This window comes from Stegodyphus dumicola, chromosome 12, assembly GCF_044657685.1.
Source record: "Stegodyphus dumicola isolate Sdum_Otavi_A_Nest chromosome 12, ASM4465768v1".
In the NCBI taxonomy this organism is placed as follows: Eukaryota; Metazoa; Arthropoda; class Arachnida; order Araneae; family Eresidae; genus Stegodyphus; species Stegodyphus dumicola.
In genome coordinates this window covers 73,249,399-73,261,937 of record NC_140779.1, presented here as the reverse complement: position 1 = coordinate 73,261,937, position 12,539 = coordinate 73,249,399, and the positions used below count along the sequence as shown (strand labels likewise).

General features: G+C 33.4%; 1 protein-coding gene across 3 annotated transcripts in view; it reads left to right on the top strand.

The window, feature by feature from the left end:
• Positions 1–98: 98 nt before the first annotated feature.
• Positions 99–12,539, top strand: part of NetA (Netrin-A) — a 219,833-nt gene continuing 207,392 nt past the window's right edge. For 2 of the 3 annotated variants that reach the window (XM_085806573.1, XM_085806571.1), the window contains exon 1: positions 100–2,478. In XM_085806573.1, coding sequence (XP_085662699.1) covers positions 1,461–2,478 — 1,018 coding nt within the window. In that variant the 5' untranslated portion in view covers positions 100–1,460. Of the gene's footprint in view, positions 2,479–12,539 lie in introns of all 3 variants that reach the window. The other variant, XM_085806572.1, reaches the window with a different exon arrangement.

Genomic DNA, 12,539 nt, shown 5'->3' with positions numbered 1-12,539 from the left:
GATAAAACAACAGCGTGATTCACTGGATAAAAGTTCAAAAAGTTTATTTCGAGATAAATAATCTACAAGTGAGTAGCACCTCCTCATGCATCAATATTACGTAATGTCCTAACTAGCCTCTAAATCATTGTAATCAATTTACTTAAAGATTCTCCCAAATTTCTTTAAGAGGCTTGATTGAAAATTAATTTCTTCTCTAAAGCAATTGTACTTTTTAAAACTAATTTTTAATGTAATGTACTATTGTACTTTTTATACTTTGTGGATATTTTTTTAATAATTTTAGAAGAATGCATAAATTATAAGATTTTATCTATGTCACGTGAATGCCACTGCGCATGCGATTAACATATGTTTTTCTTTTGAAAATTGCTGTTCTGGCTGTATTTATGCATTATTAGGCATAATTGTGCATGACTTAGTGCTAAGAAAGGTGGAACGACGACAATAATAATAGGGGAGGAGGGGAAAAAAAAAAAAAGAGGAGAATCAAATAATGCGCGGGGGTCCGAGATCGATTTGGGGGTGGGGGGTGGCGCACCGGTCGCTGCTCAGCGCGACGGTGCGAAAAGGGAGCTACACCCCCGCTCCCACTTCATAAAGTGGTCCACACTGGAGTGCAGGCCGGCAGTGCTCTCCAACACCGAACCCTCGTTGAATCACTTCGAACGCTCCCACCTGACGACGCATTCGAACATAATACCCGAATTTTTGTTTACTGTCCAAAAGTTGATAAACTGTTATCTTGAAGTCGACGATATTATCTAAAATCCTTCCCGGAGTAAATTAATTTTTTTATAATTTCCTTTTATTCGGATTTCTTTTAAACACAAATTTAACAACTTGTGGATTAGCCTTGACAATTTTGTGTTGATATTTTATTTTCTCACTCATCCTGCCTGCGGTACACTAGTGAAAATAATCAATCAAGATCTATCTGTTTTTAGTCATTTCAGTAATATTGGCTTGCTAATGGAGATACTATATTCTTTTCGTTTCCTACTCGGAAACGTCCAGTTTCTGGAAACTTCTTTCTCATTTCAAAATGCGTTTTAATATGAAGCACAATACTTTTGTTTATAATGTGAGTCTAAAAATTCGTGAGATTTGATTGCTGTTTCATTAAATAAAAGAGTTTCATCGTGAACATTAACTGTTCAAAACAATATTTTAAAAGAAATCCTTTAGTTAAGGATAAACTTATTGCTACGTCCTGCAAAAGCGAAAAATATTTTGATCTCTGACTTTATATTTAATGTGAATAGACCCTCAGGAAATACATTCAAACAGAAGTAAGAGAATACACCTTGAATTAAACAGTATGTATCCAATCACTGAAAACTGACAACCGGTAACAATTTTCAATGAACATTCCTGTTTGTGCTTCGACTAGTCAGTAACTTCTTTAAAAGTCAGAACTGCATTTTTAGATTTTGACAGTGCTATTAACACACCAACAAATGGCTGTCATGCTTTGCATTTTCTGCTTTTTTGTTTTCGGTCTCCACTTGACAAATACTATAAGTTACCATGGAATGTTCGCGGCTCAGCAGAATCCCCCACCGGATCCTTGCTATGAAGAAATGCACGAACCTAGACGCTGCATACCAGATTTCGTCAATGCTGCTTTCGGCAAGGAAGTCAAGGCTTCCAGCGAATGCGGTACTCCAGCAAACAGGTACTGCACGACGGCCACCGATGACAAGGGAGAGATAGTTCGCAACTGCCAAATCTGCGACGCTGGTAATCCGAAGCGCGCCCACCCGACTGCATATCTCACCGATCTGAACAACCCCAACAACGTCACCTGTTGGATGTCCGAGCCATTTTCACAGTCTTTGCACAATGTGTCCCTCACGTTGTCTCTTGGTAAAAAATATGAGCTCACCTATATTAGTCTCCAGTTTTGCAACCAGAAACCGGATTCTCTTGCACTCTACAAGAGCATGGACTATGGTAAGACTTGGCATCCTTTCCAATTCTATTCCAGCCAGTGTCGGAAAATGTATGGCCGGCAAAACCGAGCCGTTATCACCAAAGCGAATGAACAGGAAGCCTTGTGTACTGACGCTCAGTCGAATGTAGAACCTATAACTGGAGCCAGAATAGCATTTAGTACACTGGAAGGCAGGCCATCAGCCTATGACTTCGACAACAGCCCAGTGCTTCAAGATTGGGTGACTGCCACGGACATTAAAGTGGTCTTCAACAGGTTGGTTGGTTGGATGGCGGAGTTAGGGAATGAGAATGATTCACTGAGCCAAAGAGACACCTACTTTTATGCCGTGTCGGACTTTGCCGTTGGTGGACGTTGCAAGTGTAATGGACATGCTTCTAGATGCATCCATAACAGAGAAGGACTGTTGGTGTGCGACTGCAAGCACAATACGGCTGGAAGAGATTGCGAGAAATGCAAACCTTTCCATTTTGACAGACCATGGGGTAGAGCGACCGCACATGAAGCTCATGAATGTGTTGGTAAGTCTGATTTGCTTTAAGGTTCTTTTTTATTTTCATGTTTTGCAAAAGGACGTATGAGGCGTCGAGAAAAGCATAAAATTATTGAAGCTTCACATGGAAGTAAAATTTAGATTTAATACTTCTTATAGATTTAATATCTTTTATTTTGCATCTTAGAAAATTTGAGATTATAAGCAATCTTTAAGGAGCAGTTCATTGTAACAATGAAATGCTGTCGCTCAGTTAATTAAGTTATATTTTAATTAGGTGCACTTTTAATTTTATCAAATCTGAGTTTAATTAGTTGCCAAAATTTGTTTAATTTGAATAGAATCTATGATTAATATACACTAATTGCTATGCTCTTTTCGGTGTAGAACAAATTTCTGTATAGTTTGGCTTTTATAATAAATTGATAGGTTAATTATTGATTACTACTAAACTTACTTTATATGGTTCATTTACTGATAGTTCATCTACTGCTTACACCAAAAAAGTATGAGATTATACTACAACCTTAAGATGTGTTTACTATATTTACTGTATTCTTCTTTTCTTGCCTGTGCAGTAATATTCGAACAAAAATGATTTTTATATTATGAAACAGCTCATGAGAAAAGTAACGGTGAAATACTATTGCGTATATAATTAGGATTTTAATTTTGCAATTTTGGTTTTCATTTTTCTAAACTGCAATTCAAAGCATTTCATAAATTATATACATTCAAAAGCAACTACTTTTAACATGCGCTGATTGTATTATTTTCTTGATTTTGGAATATATTTTCTTGTTTTCTGTCTTTTATTACAGACTCGTATTACCTGTGTATTATTTAGTGAATGTATATTGATTGATTATCTGTGTATTACGTAGTGAATATGTATTAATTACTCATTCATAGTCCGAAACTGATATTTCGAATTAAAAAAAAATTATATCAGCATAGGGGATTTTTCATTTAATTTTTAGTTTAGAAAATGCAGTTTGACAGAGTAATCATATCGCTCTGCATTCTGGTTTTCAAATTCTGTTGTATGCAATCTTTCTTCTTAATGCTATTTAAGGTAAAATTCCAAGGTTTATTTATTTAAAGCGTGTGGGAAAAATAGGCAGAACAGCTGAAAAATGTAGGCTGATCTGAGGATATATATCGCTATTACTTAAAGAGTAAAATAGAAGAGATGAGTGAAAAATAAGCTTAGTGTATCTAAACAGTAAGGACAGGGAATTATTAAACTAAAAGGTACCTTTTGTATTCCTCTGTTAATAGTTTTAAGAATTTGGTAATAAATTGTGTTATTAAATTTAATACTTAAAATCTCGCAATAAAATGGATAGAGCACGGTCTTCATTATCCGAACTCAGTAGAATTAAGATGAATTCGGAAAACCGTTTTTCGTATTTAAAAATAATAATAATAATAATACTTCAAGCGAGCAATTTATTTATTTATTTAATTAATTAATTTTGGCATTATTTTTAGTCACACAGAGGTCAAACATTAAATGGGATTTTTCGATACAATGATCAGAAAGTGACGTAATACCCGAAAGAATTTATTCTTGGATTTTCCATCATAAGCCACTGTTAGCTGCTTGAAGCTTCTTCCTACCAAAGAATCTAAGGAAGAATCTCTAATTTCCTTAAAGAGATTCTTTACCCGGTGATTGTTAACTCGTCTTTATTCGGTTCTATTGCGCTTAATAGGGGGTCATTTACTGCATATTATTAAAAATCACTAAATAATGATTTTTCAGTTTAATAATTATGAATACTTTATGTTTAAATATACAAAGTCTATACATATTTTCCATACTTCGTTTATAAAATTAGACGGTTAAATGTACCCCCGAGGTTTTATAATCATAAAGAATGAAAAGTAACAGATATCATAATTTAGAAACCAGAATAAAAAAGGATACAAAGTAAGACGTCAAAAATGTGAAAGTAACAGCATTTCCCAAAAATTAAATAAAATTCACTGCACTAATATCACATTATGTGAAACTAAGTAACTGGATTTCATTCTATGAAATAATCAACAAACAACCTACACAAAGTAAATATTCAAGAAAATTTTAAAATCATATTTTTGTTATTGCTCTCTTTCTTATTCTTTGCCTTTCTTAAAAAATTCAACATAACAATTTGAGATAACGAATAAGTACATTTTCGTGAACATATACACTCTAAGTTGTATGCAGATAAACAGAACACCATTAAGCTCAATGACTGTACTTTCGATCAAAGACAAGTTATTAATTAACAGGTAGTAGGGAGACAAAGAAAAGCTTAGCAATAAGCTATTGGTTTCAAATAACGCTAAAAAATTGGTTTGAATGCGAAACACCGCAGCGGGAGAAAATGTTACACGCAAAAAAGTGCAAGACACCAGAAGTCGCGTAGACAAAACGTCGCATCGCCACTTTGATTTAAGTTCAATGAAATAAAAATGCTCCTCTTTGCATTTTTTATCGAATAATAAAGTTGTCTTGCTTCGTTTACGTTTTAAGTGTGCGAATTATGATTAATATGTTTTTTTTTTTATTTCCTCGAATTTTTATTTTACCGATTATTTATTACCGTTATGCAAGTTTTCGAATAATTTAAATTACTTTTCCTTCTGTACTAAATTATAAATGTTAAATAGATTTATAACATAATTTTTAGTTCGAAATATTATACTTTAAAATATATTTTTAATAATAAGCGATTTTGGTGTTCTGAGTAAGCCAGACGATTTTCGTCTCCTGTGTTGAAAATTGCCTTGGAGGGTAAATGTTCAATACCGATGTCCATTTACACATTTAGAATATCTACAGTTTTAGTCTCAGGAAGGTGATCCTCGCGATAGGGTTCATTGGAGCCTAATATTTTTTTTAATAATTAAATATCACAGATTATTGTTTAAAACTAAAATACCAATAAATGAACTGTTCCGGAGCTTTATAAAACATTATACTTATACATATAAAACATATTTATAAACACGTTTTACTTAAAAAAATTCTTTCAAGAAATTAATTGAAAAAAAAAAACAAAAAAACGAAGGCCTTCAGATTTTATATTACCCCAAAATGAACGTTTTTTTTTTTTTTTTTTTTTTTTTTTTTTTTTCTTTCCTTCAAAAAGAGGTAATTTGCCCTGAAGGACTATTAATTTCATTTTGGAATTTTGCGTTGAAAACTATAAACGGCGAATCACTTTTCAAATTGTTGCCACCAAATATTATCGTCCTGTATTATATTTAAGAAAATTAAATAATGAAGAATCTGCTCGAATGAATGTATGTTTCTCGCATTGTGATAAAACAAAGGCACCTAGAGCCATCAAAATTTGGATAACGTAATCTTCCATAGAATATGGGCCTGTGGAAGCCCTAATTTGAATTAGAAATTTGTTTTATTATCGTTTTCATATTTTGTAACACTTCAACGATTTTTTAATTAAAAAACTAAACGATTTCAAAACGAGCAATGGCAATACTACGAAAAAAAATATGTCCAGCGCGCGAGTCTGTGTAACGGCCCTAAAGATATGGTCATTTTAAAATTATTTTACGAAATTGCTGTTGAACTGAATTGTATGGTTTGAGTACGTAGAACACAATATTTAATAAATAAAGGTAACACACAAAAACGTTAAATAAACGCCCCTAGATGTAATTTAAAATTTAAGACTTTCAGATTTTTTTTTTTTTTTTTATTTATTTATTTTTTTTTTTTTTTTTTTTTCATTTACCAACACATTTACGTTTCTAAAGCATTTAGGCTAATGCCACTTAAGGCTAAAAATATAGAAAAACTGCATATCTTTACAATTTCCAATAGATTGTCTCGCAGATAAAAATGTTTTATTTCCTTATGTGTTGCCACTACTCGCTTTAAAATTTATGAATTTTTTAATGAAAAATTCGTTAAAGGTTTGAAAAATATGAAATATACAATAAAACAAGTTCGAAATTGCAATTTCAGGCTTCCAAATGGACATGTTCGGGTGGAGGACTACGTTATTCCTAATTTAATGGCTCTAGGTAAATTTTTTTCACAGTGCGAGAAACATACATACATTCATGCAGATTCTTCATTATTTAGTTTCTTCAAATATAATACAGGGCGATAATATTTGGTGGCAAGAATTTGAAAAGTGGTACTTCGCATTTAAGTTATTCAGTGCAAATTTTCGAGACTAATAGCCCTTCTGGGCTAACGCCCTTTCAGCTAAAAATATTTTATTGTTATACCAGTACTGTGTACATTTGTGAATCCAAACTACTCTGAATATTAAATACTGGAACTACAGACGACTTATCACCCCATCATAACTTGAACAGAATGCAAAGAAACTAACTCAGATAAAAGTCTAAAACAAGGGTTTCCAACTTGTTTTTGCTAATAGACTCCCTAAGTCCTAACTCCGCAAATGTATATTCGTAAATTAAATATTATTTGTCGGTACTTACAAGCCAATGATTAATTTTCCAAGTTACGAATGTGAAGTTCCATATAAAAGGAGGACTTTCAAATTCCTTACACACGAAAAATTCTGCCAAATCCTGATGTATCCGATTTCCAGTTGAATGTATAATAGAAAAAAAAGAGTCAAGATACAAAGTCAGAGAGTCATTTGCGAATTATAATCAAGAAAATATCATTTATTCATGGATCTTTGGAACTTTAGGGTTTGAGGACCAAACTTGTTTCGCCAAAGTTAAGTAGTTAAACAATTCATAAATGAAACATCATTTGTAGATTATTAAAAGATAATCAGTAAACATTTCAAACATAATATCGAAAATGTAAATTACAAATTTTGAAAATTTTAATTGAAGAATCTGAAACATATTTCTACTTACAGAAACGGAAAAATAAATAAATAAATAAATATACTATTCAAACAATACAGGCAAATTTATTAATATTTATAAGGCTATTAAGCAGAATTCCATTAAACAGGTAGGCTCTAATAATGTGATATATTAAAATCATATTAATACCTGACTAAAATTTTGTGAAAGCAATTTTAATATTTACTATTTGTGCGATTATCTTTAAGTATAAAAAACTAAGCATTAAAAAAGAATTTTTTAATAGAAGTTTTAAAAAATATAAATCTAAAAAATGGATAAAAGTTAATAATTTTTTTTATTTAATAGAGGGGTGTCAGGTCCTCACCCCAGGAGCCGCCACTGCCTGTAGGTACTTAAACATAGTTCATTAGAACAATAACGTTCAAAAACATAAATAATTGAATTTCACCACAACGATACCGATTACTCAATACTTATAGAATGAAAGGATTACCTCTGACTGACTGAGGCCCACCAACGGACGAGCGGTAAGGTCGCTGAACACTGGTAGTTCGGTCCGAGGTTCGAATCCCGCGAACGGGCTGGCTGCATGGGTGTTTTCGTGGTTTTCCCGGTTTTCCCCATGTGTAACGTGTATACGAGCCAGTTTCCGTTAGAAATTCCTCCACGAAGGCATCCCTCCCCTTAGGCAGATAGCCCTAGTGTGCTTTGCCATAATTAAATACACCACACCACACCACCTCTGACTGACTGACAAGCCCACCAGCAGATAGGTAAAGTCGTTGAACACGGATAGTTCCGACCTGGGTTCGATTCCAGGCGAACAGGCTGGTTACATGACGTTTTCGTGGTTTTACTTGTGTGTAACGCATATACAAACCAGTTTCACTTAGAAAGTCCTCCATGAAGGCGTCTTCCCCATAGGCAGATAGCTCTTGCAGCTTTTCCGTAATTAAATAAACCAAATCAAACCTGATTAACTGACTGACTGTATTCTAGATTAGTTGGTGCTTAAATAATAATTTCTTCTTCAAGAATTTTCCATAGAAAGAATTATTTTCCCGTTAACTAAAAAGGTCGCAGAAAATACGTCTTCTAACCACGGATTTCTGGACTTTTCTATGCAATTAGTTATGTTATTAAATTATTTTATTAATAATATTTTAACGATTCCCTTATTTCACATTATTATTTTTTTCCCACTAGCCATTATAGGCATTGGCCACAACTAAGGCCAGAAGTGATAGTCTCTTTACCATTGAGGCACCTAATAGGTGGGCCACTGTTGCCTCCTCTGAAAGGACAGACAATTTACATCCATGGTCTTCACAGGATTTGTACCCGGGTCCTCCAGTACGGCAGTCAAAGGGACTAACCATTTGGGCAGCTAGTTCATATTATGGATTCCTGAAATAGAATTTTTTCTTGTAGATCCACTCAAAGTTTCTTTGGACCCAGGTCGGGAAACGCCGGCTGAGCTAAAACATTTGTTTAACGGTCAGCCTCGCAATTACAAAAACTGAGTAATAACAGAAAATCGATCTTCACAGATTACAGATTATTCAAGAGCAAATGCTCAAGTGAAATTGAAATACTAAATACTAGGCAACAAGCTTCGGTTCAGGCTCTCAAATTTTCTCATGCAGTTACGGCTAATAAAGTCGAGCAGAGAAGGAATAGTATGATAGCCAGCGATACTTGAAAAAAGCTCTTTCTCGAACTCAAGAACTTTATGCTTAAATTCAACAACTAATTTGCATCCTGGTTTGAGCAGACTAAAGTAGAACTGAAAGTATATACAAAATAATAAGATCTCTTATTATTTAACATAAAACCTTGCCAATATATGTAACATTGTAAAAACCTACACGTTATTTATTTTGATGCTGTTAGCGGTTTACAAGTTTTCGTTCACTATCGTTTTACTAAGAATCTTTGCTGAAAACTTATTAACAGGTTTTTAGTGTAATAATTTAAAATCAGCCGCAGCGTGATTAATTCAAGGGACAATCACGCACATACCCCAATTTTCACTTTCAGGGGAACTACCAAATCTTAGCTACCTGATCCAACTGCAAAATGTTGATTTTGTAGTTGAGTTCATTATTATTTCTTGTACTTTTAAGATAGCACTGTCGATAAAAGAAAAAAAATCGAAATCACTTAAGAGAGCTTGATGTAATGGGAATTGTTGCTAATACAGAGACAACGTGGAAACTGTAGATTCCTGGATGGACCAGATGGATTGCGGTGGACTGCAATGAAGCCAAATTCTGATATTTCTTCCTTCCATAACTTCAAAATCAAGGTATAAATGATTTAAAATTTATCTTAGAAAAATAGCCAAACCTTTAAGCATCGCAGAGTGTGGGGGTGTCAACTGCAATTATTTTGGGCTGTTTTCTTTCCCAAAATAAGGAAGAAATTCATGTAATCACCAGTTTTTTACCGCTTATTCACAGCACAGTTTAGGATAATCGAGGGTGTAGACATTTCTTTCGAACCCAATAATTTAAAGAGGAGGTTAAACGCTTGATAATTTCGGAGGCGGCTGGGGAAATACGCACCAAAGGAAACGAGTCAGTGATTTCTTCACAGAAAGGATACAGTTGCTCTGATACTCTGTTATGATTGGTTATCGTTATTTGATTACTTTGATAATAGCATGCATCAGACAGTTTAAATTTCAGCTTCGAAATCTGTGACGAACGAGACTCAGCAGTAATATCTACTTGCCGTAACTTTTTGAAATCAAAGTCAAATTACCACGAAGACAAGGTGTGGTATTCATTTTTAAGGCAGGACAGCACATTTATTTTACACAGCAACAAACATAGCTGAACGCAGCTAGATAAGTTAACGTCATGGATTTACAAATGGGCCTTACTTCCTCTATACAACATCTTGAGAATGCCCTTTATGACAATTAAAACATTGCTCATACTTTCTAGATACCCTTGCTATATAGAGTCCTTAGAGTCATAGGGTCATTGCTATGATGCAACAGAATCCTTGCTGCGAAGCGAGTAGAATATTCGCTCTGACACAACACATACTCATTGCTATGACGTAGTTGTTACTACGATGCGACAGAGTCCTTACTATGATGTTACATAGAGTCCTTGTTATGATACGATATGGAGTCCTTGCTTTGACGTGGCATAGAGTTTTTGCTATGATGTAATCTGAAACCCTTGCTATGAAGCTGCGTAGAGTCCTTGTTAATATGCAACACAGAGTCGTTGCTGTGATGTGAAAGAGTTCTTGCTGTGAAGTAACACGTCCATGCGAAACAATTGCAGTCTGCAGTGAAACTGCATTTTGAATTTTATTAATATCAGGTAAGGTACTATTAGAGTAATTAGCAGTTTTCTGACACGTCCAGAACTGTGTCATCAAACACAGCTGCTTTAGAGAAGTAAATCAGAATACTTTGTTTTAGGGTTACACGCGTAAACATCGCGACAAAACCATCACGGACAAAAAACGTAACGAAGAAAAACAACGCCTTGCCGAGCAAAATATAGTGGGAGAAATGAAAGCAAGCAGAAAACATCGTCATACAAAATATTGTGGTAAAATATAGAGCACCAAATCATCGCATGATGAAACATAGCAGACATGCGTTTTCTCACTGGGAAAAAAAAAAAAAAAAAAAAAAAAAAAAAAAAAATCGAGTGAATTTTTGGCATCGTTATTTGTGAGCAAAAATAAGTAATATTTTTTCTTCTATATTTCATGTTTTTGTATTAACTAAAGCATTATTACCGAAAAAGCAAGAAGAAAACATAAGCATTCAAAATCTGGAAATTAGTAAAAATTAATGTTACGTATAATAATTAATAGAATTTTAAACTTATGTAGTTTCTTCTTTCTAATTTTGTATATAACATTTTTTTCACGACTGTCTACTACTATGCCGTTATAAAACATGTTAACTAAATAATGACTTTCAGTAATTAGCATCTTAAGTTAAAAATTCTATTGACTGTTAAATGTAGCATAAATTTTTACTATTTTCCAGATTTTGGATGCTTAAATTTCCTTTTTAATTTTTCAGTAAACATCTGTTTGTTAATACAAAAATATGACATATAAAAATATCAATATTACTTAGTTCTGCTTCTCACTGATCATTACTCGAAAGTTCCTTTGAATTTTTATAGTTAGAAAACGCATTTTGCGGGGATATCATCATGCTATGATTTGAAGATGCTTTATTTTTTACCACGATATTTTGTACGATGATGTTTTTAAAGCTGTAAAGTTTTTGCGCCGCTTTATTTGCTACCACAATGTCCCCCCTCCATGTTTTCTCTTTTCTCTGACCATGTTTTGTACGTCGACGTTTTGCTCTCGCGTTGCTTTCTCAAGGAGGTTTTTGTCCGCGATGTTTTCGGCGAACACTCGCAAGACACTGCTCAGAAAGGACTTTTTTTTTTTTTTTTTTTTTTTTTTTCAGGAGGGGTACTCAGTACATCTGCTTGTCTTTTAAACCGTGTACGAAATGCGTGTTTCATTAGAATCACAGATCTTAACTGAGCATAAATAAAGCCTTCTTTTGTTGCATCCTATATGCCAGCGACGTTATGAACTGTGTACATGTAAGATAAGAAACAATATATGTCTTATTAATTTTTAAAGCCGCACAACTGTTTTATAGATGTTCTATATTAATTCTTGAAACTAAACTAGCACCAAAACTGAATAGTAATTTGATATTTTATTGAAAAATTGAATTACATATTACAAAGCCTGACTCAGATGTAAAGTTCTTCAATGCTTTAGCAATTTTTTTTAATGAAAAACCTCTTTCATCAACTTTGAATTGAAAGCAAATTTATCGCTACAGACTGACGGCAAAAATTTCGTGCAATTCAGAAAATAAATAAATAAAATAAGCCAATTCACGGAAAATATTGTTGCGTGCGAACGGGTTCGTAATAAATTGAATATACAAGGTTCGATAAAAAATTAATAAAATTTATTCTTATCAAAAGAAATGCAACAAAACGCTGGATTTTTCCTCAAAGATATTCGTACAATATCGCAATATAATCAGTAACTATATTTTAAACTACTAAACATTAAATAGAACGCAATCCAAAGCGCAGAGAAAGCTAATCCGATCTCACCGCAAATTTGCTACAATCAACGACATTTATCTAAACAACTGAGCTGAGATGTTTCTCTCCGGATTTTTTAAGCTATTTTTAATCGGTCACGAGAAGGTTCTGGTAATTTCTGTTTTCTAGAGGTTTCTGGAAA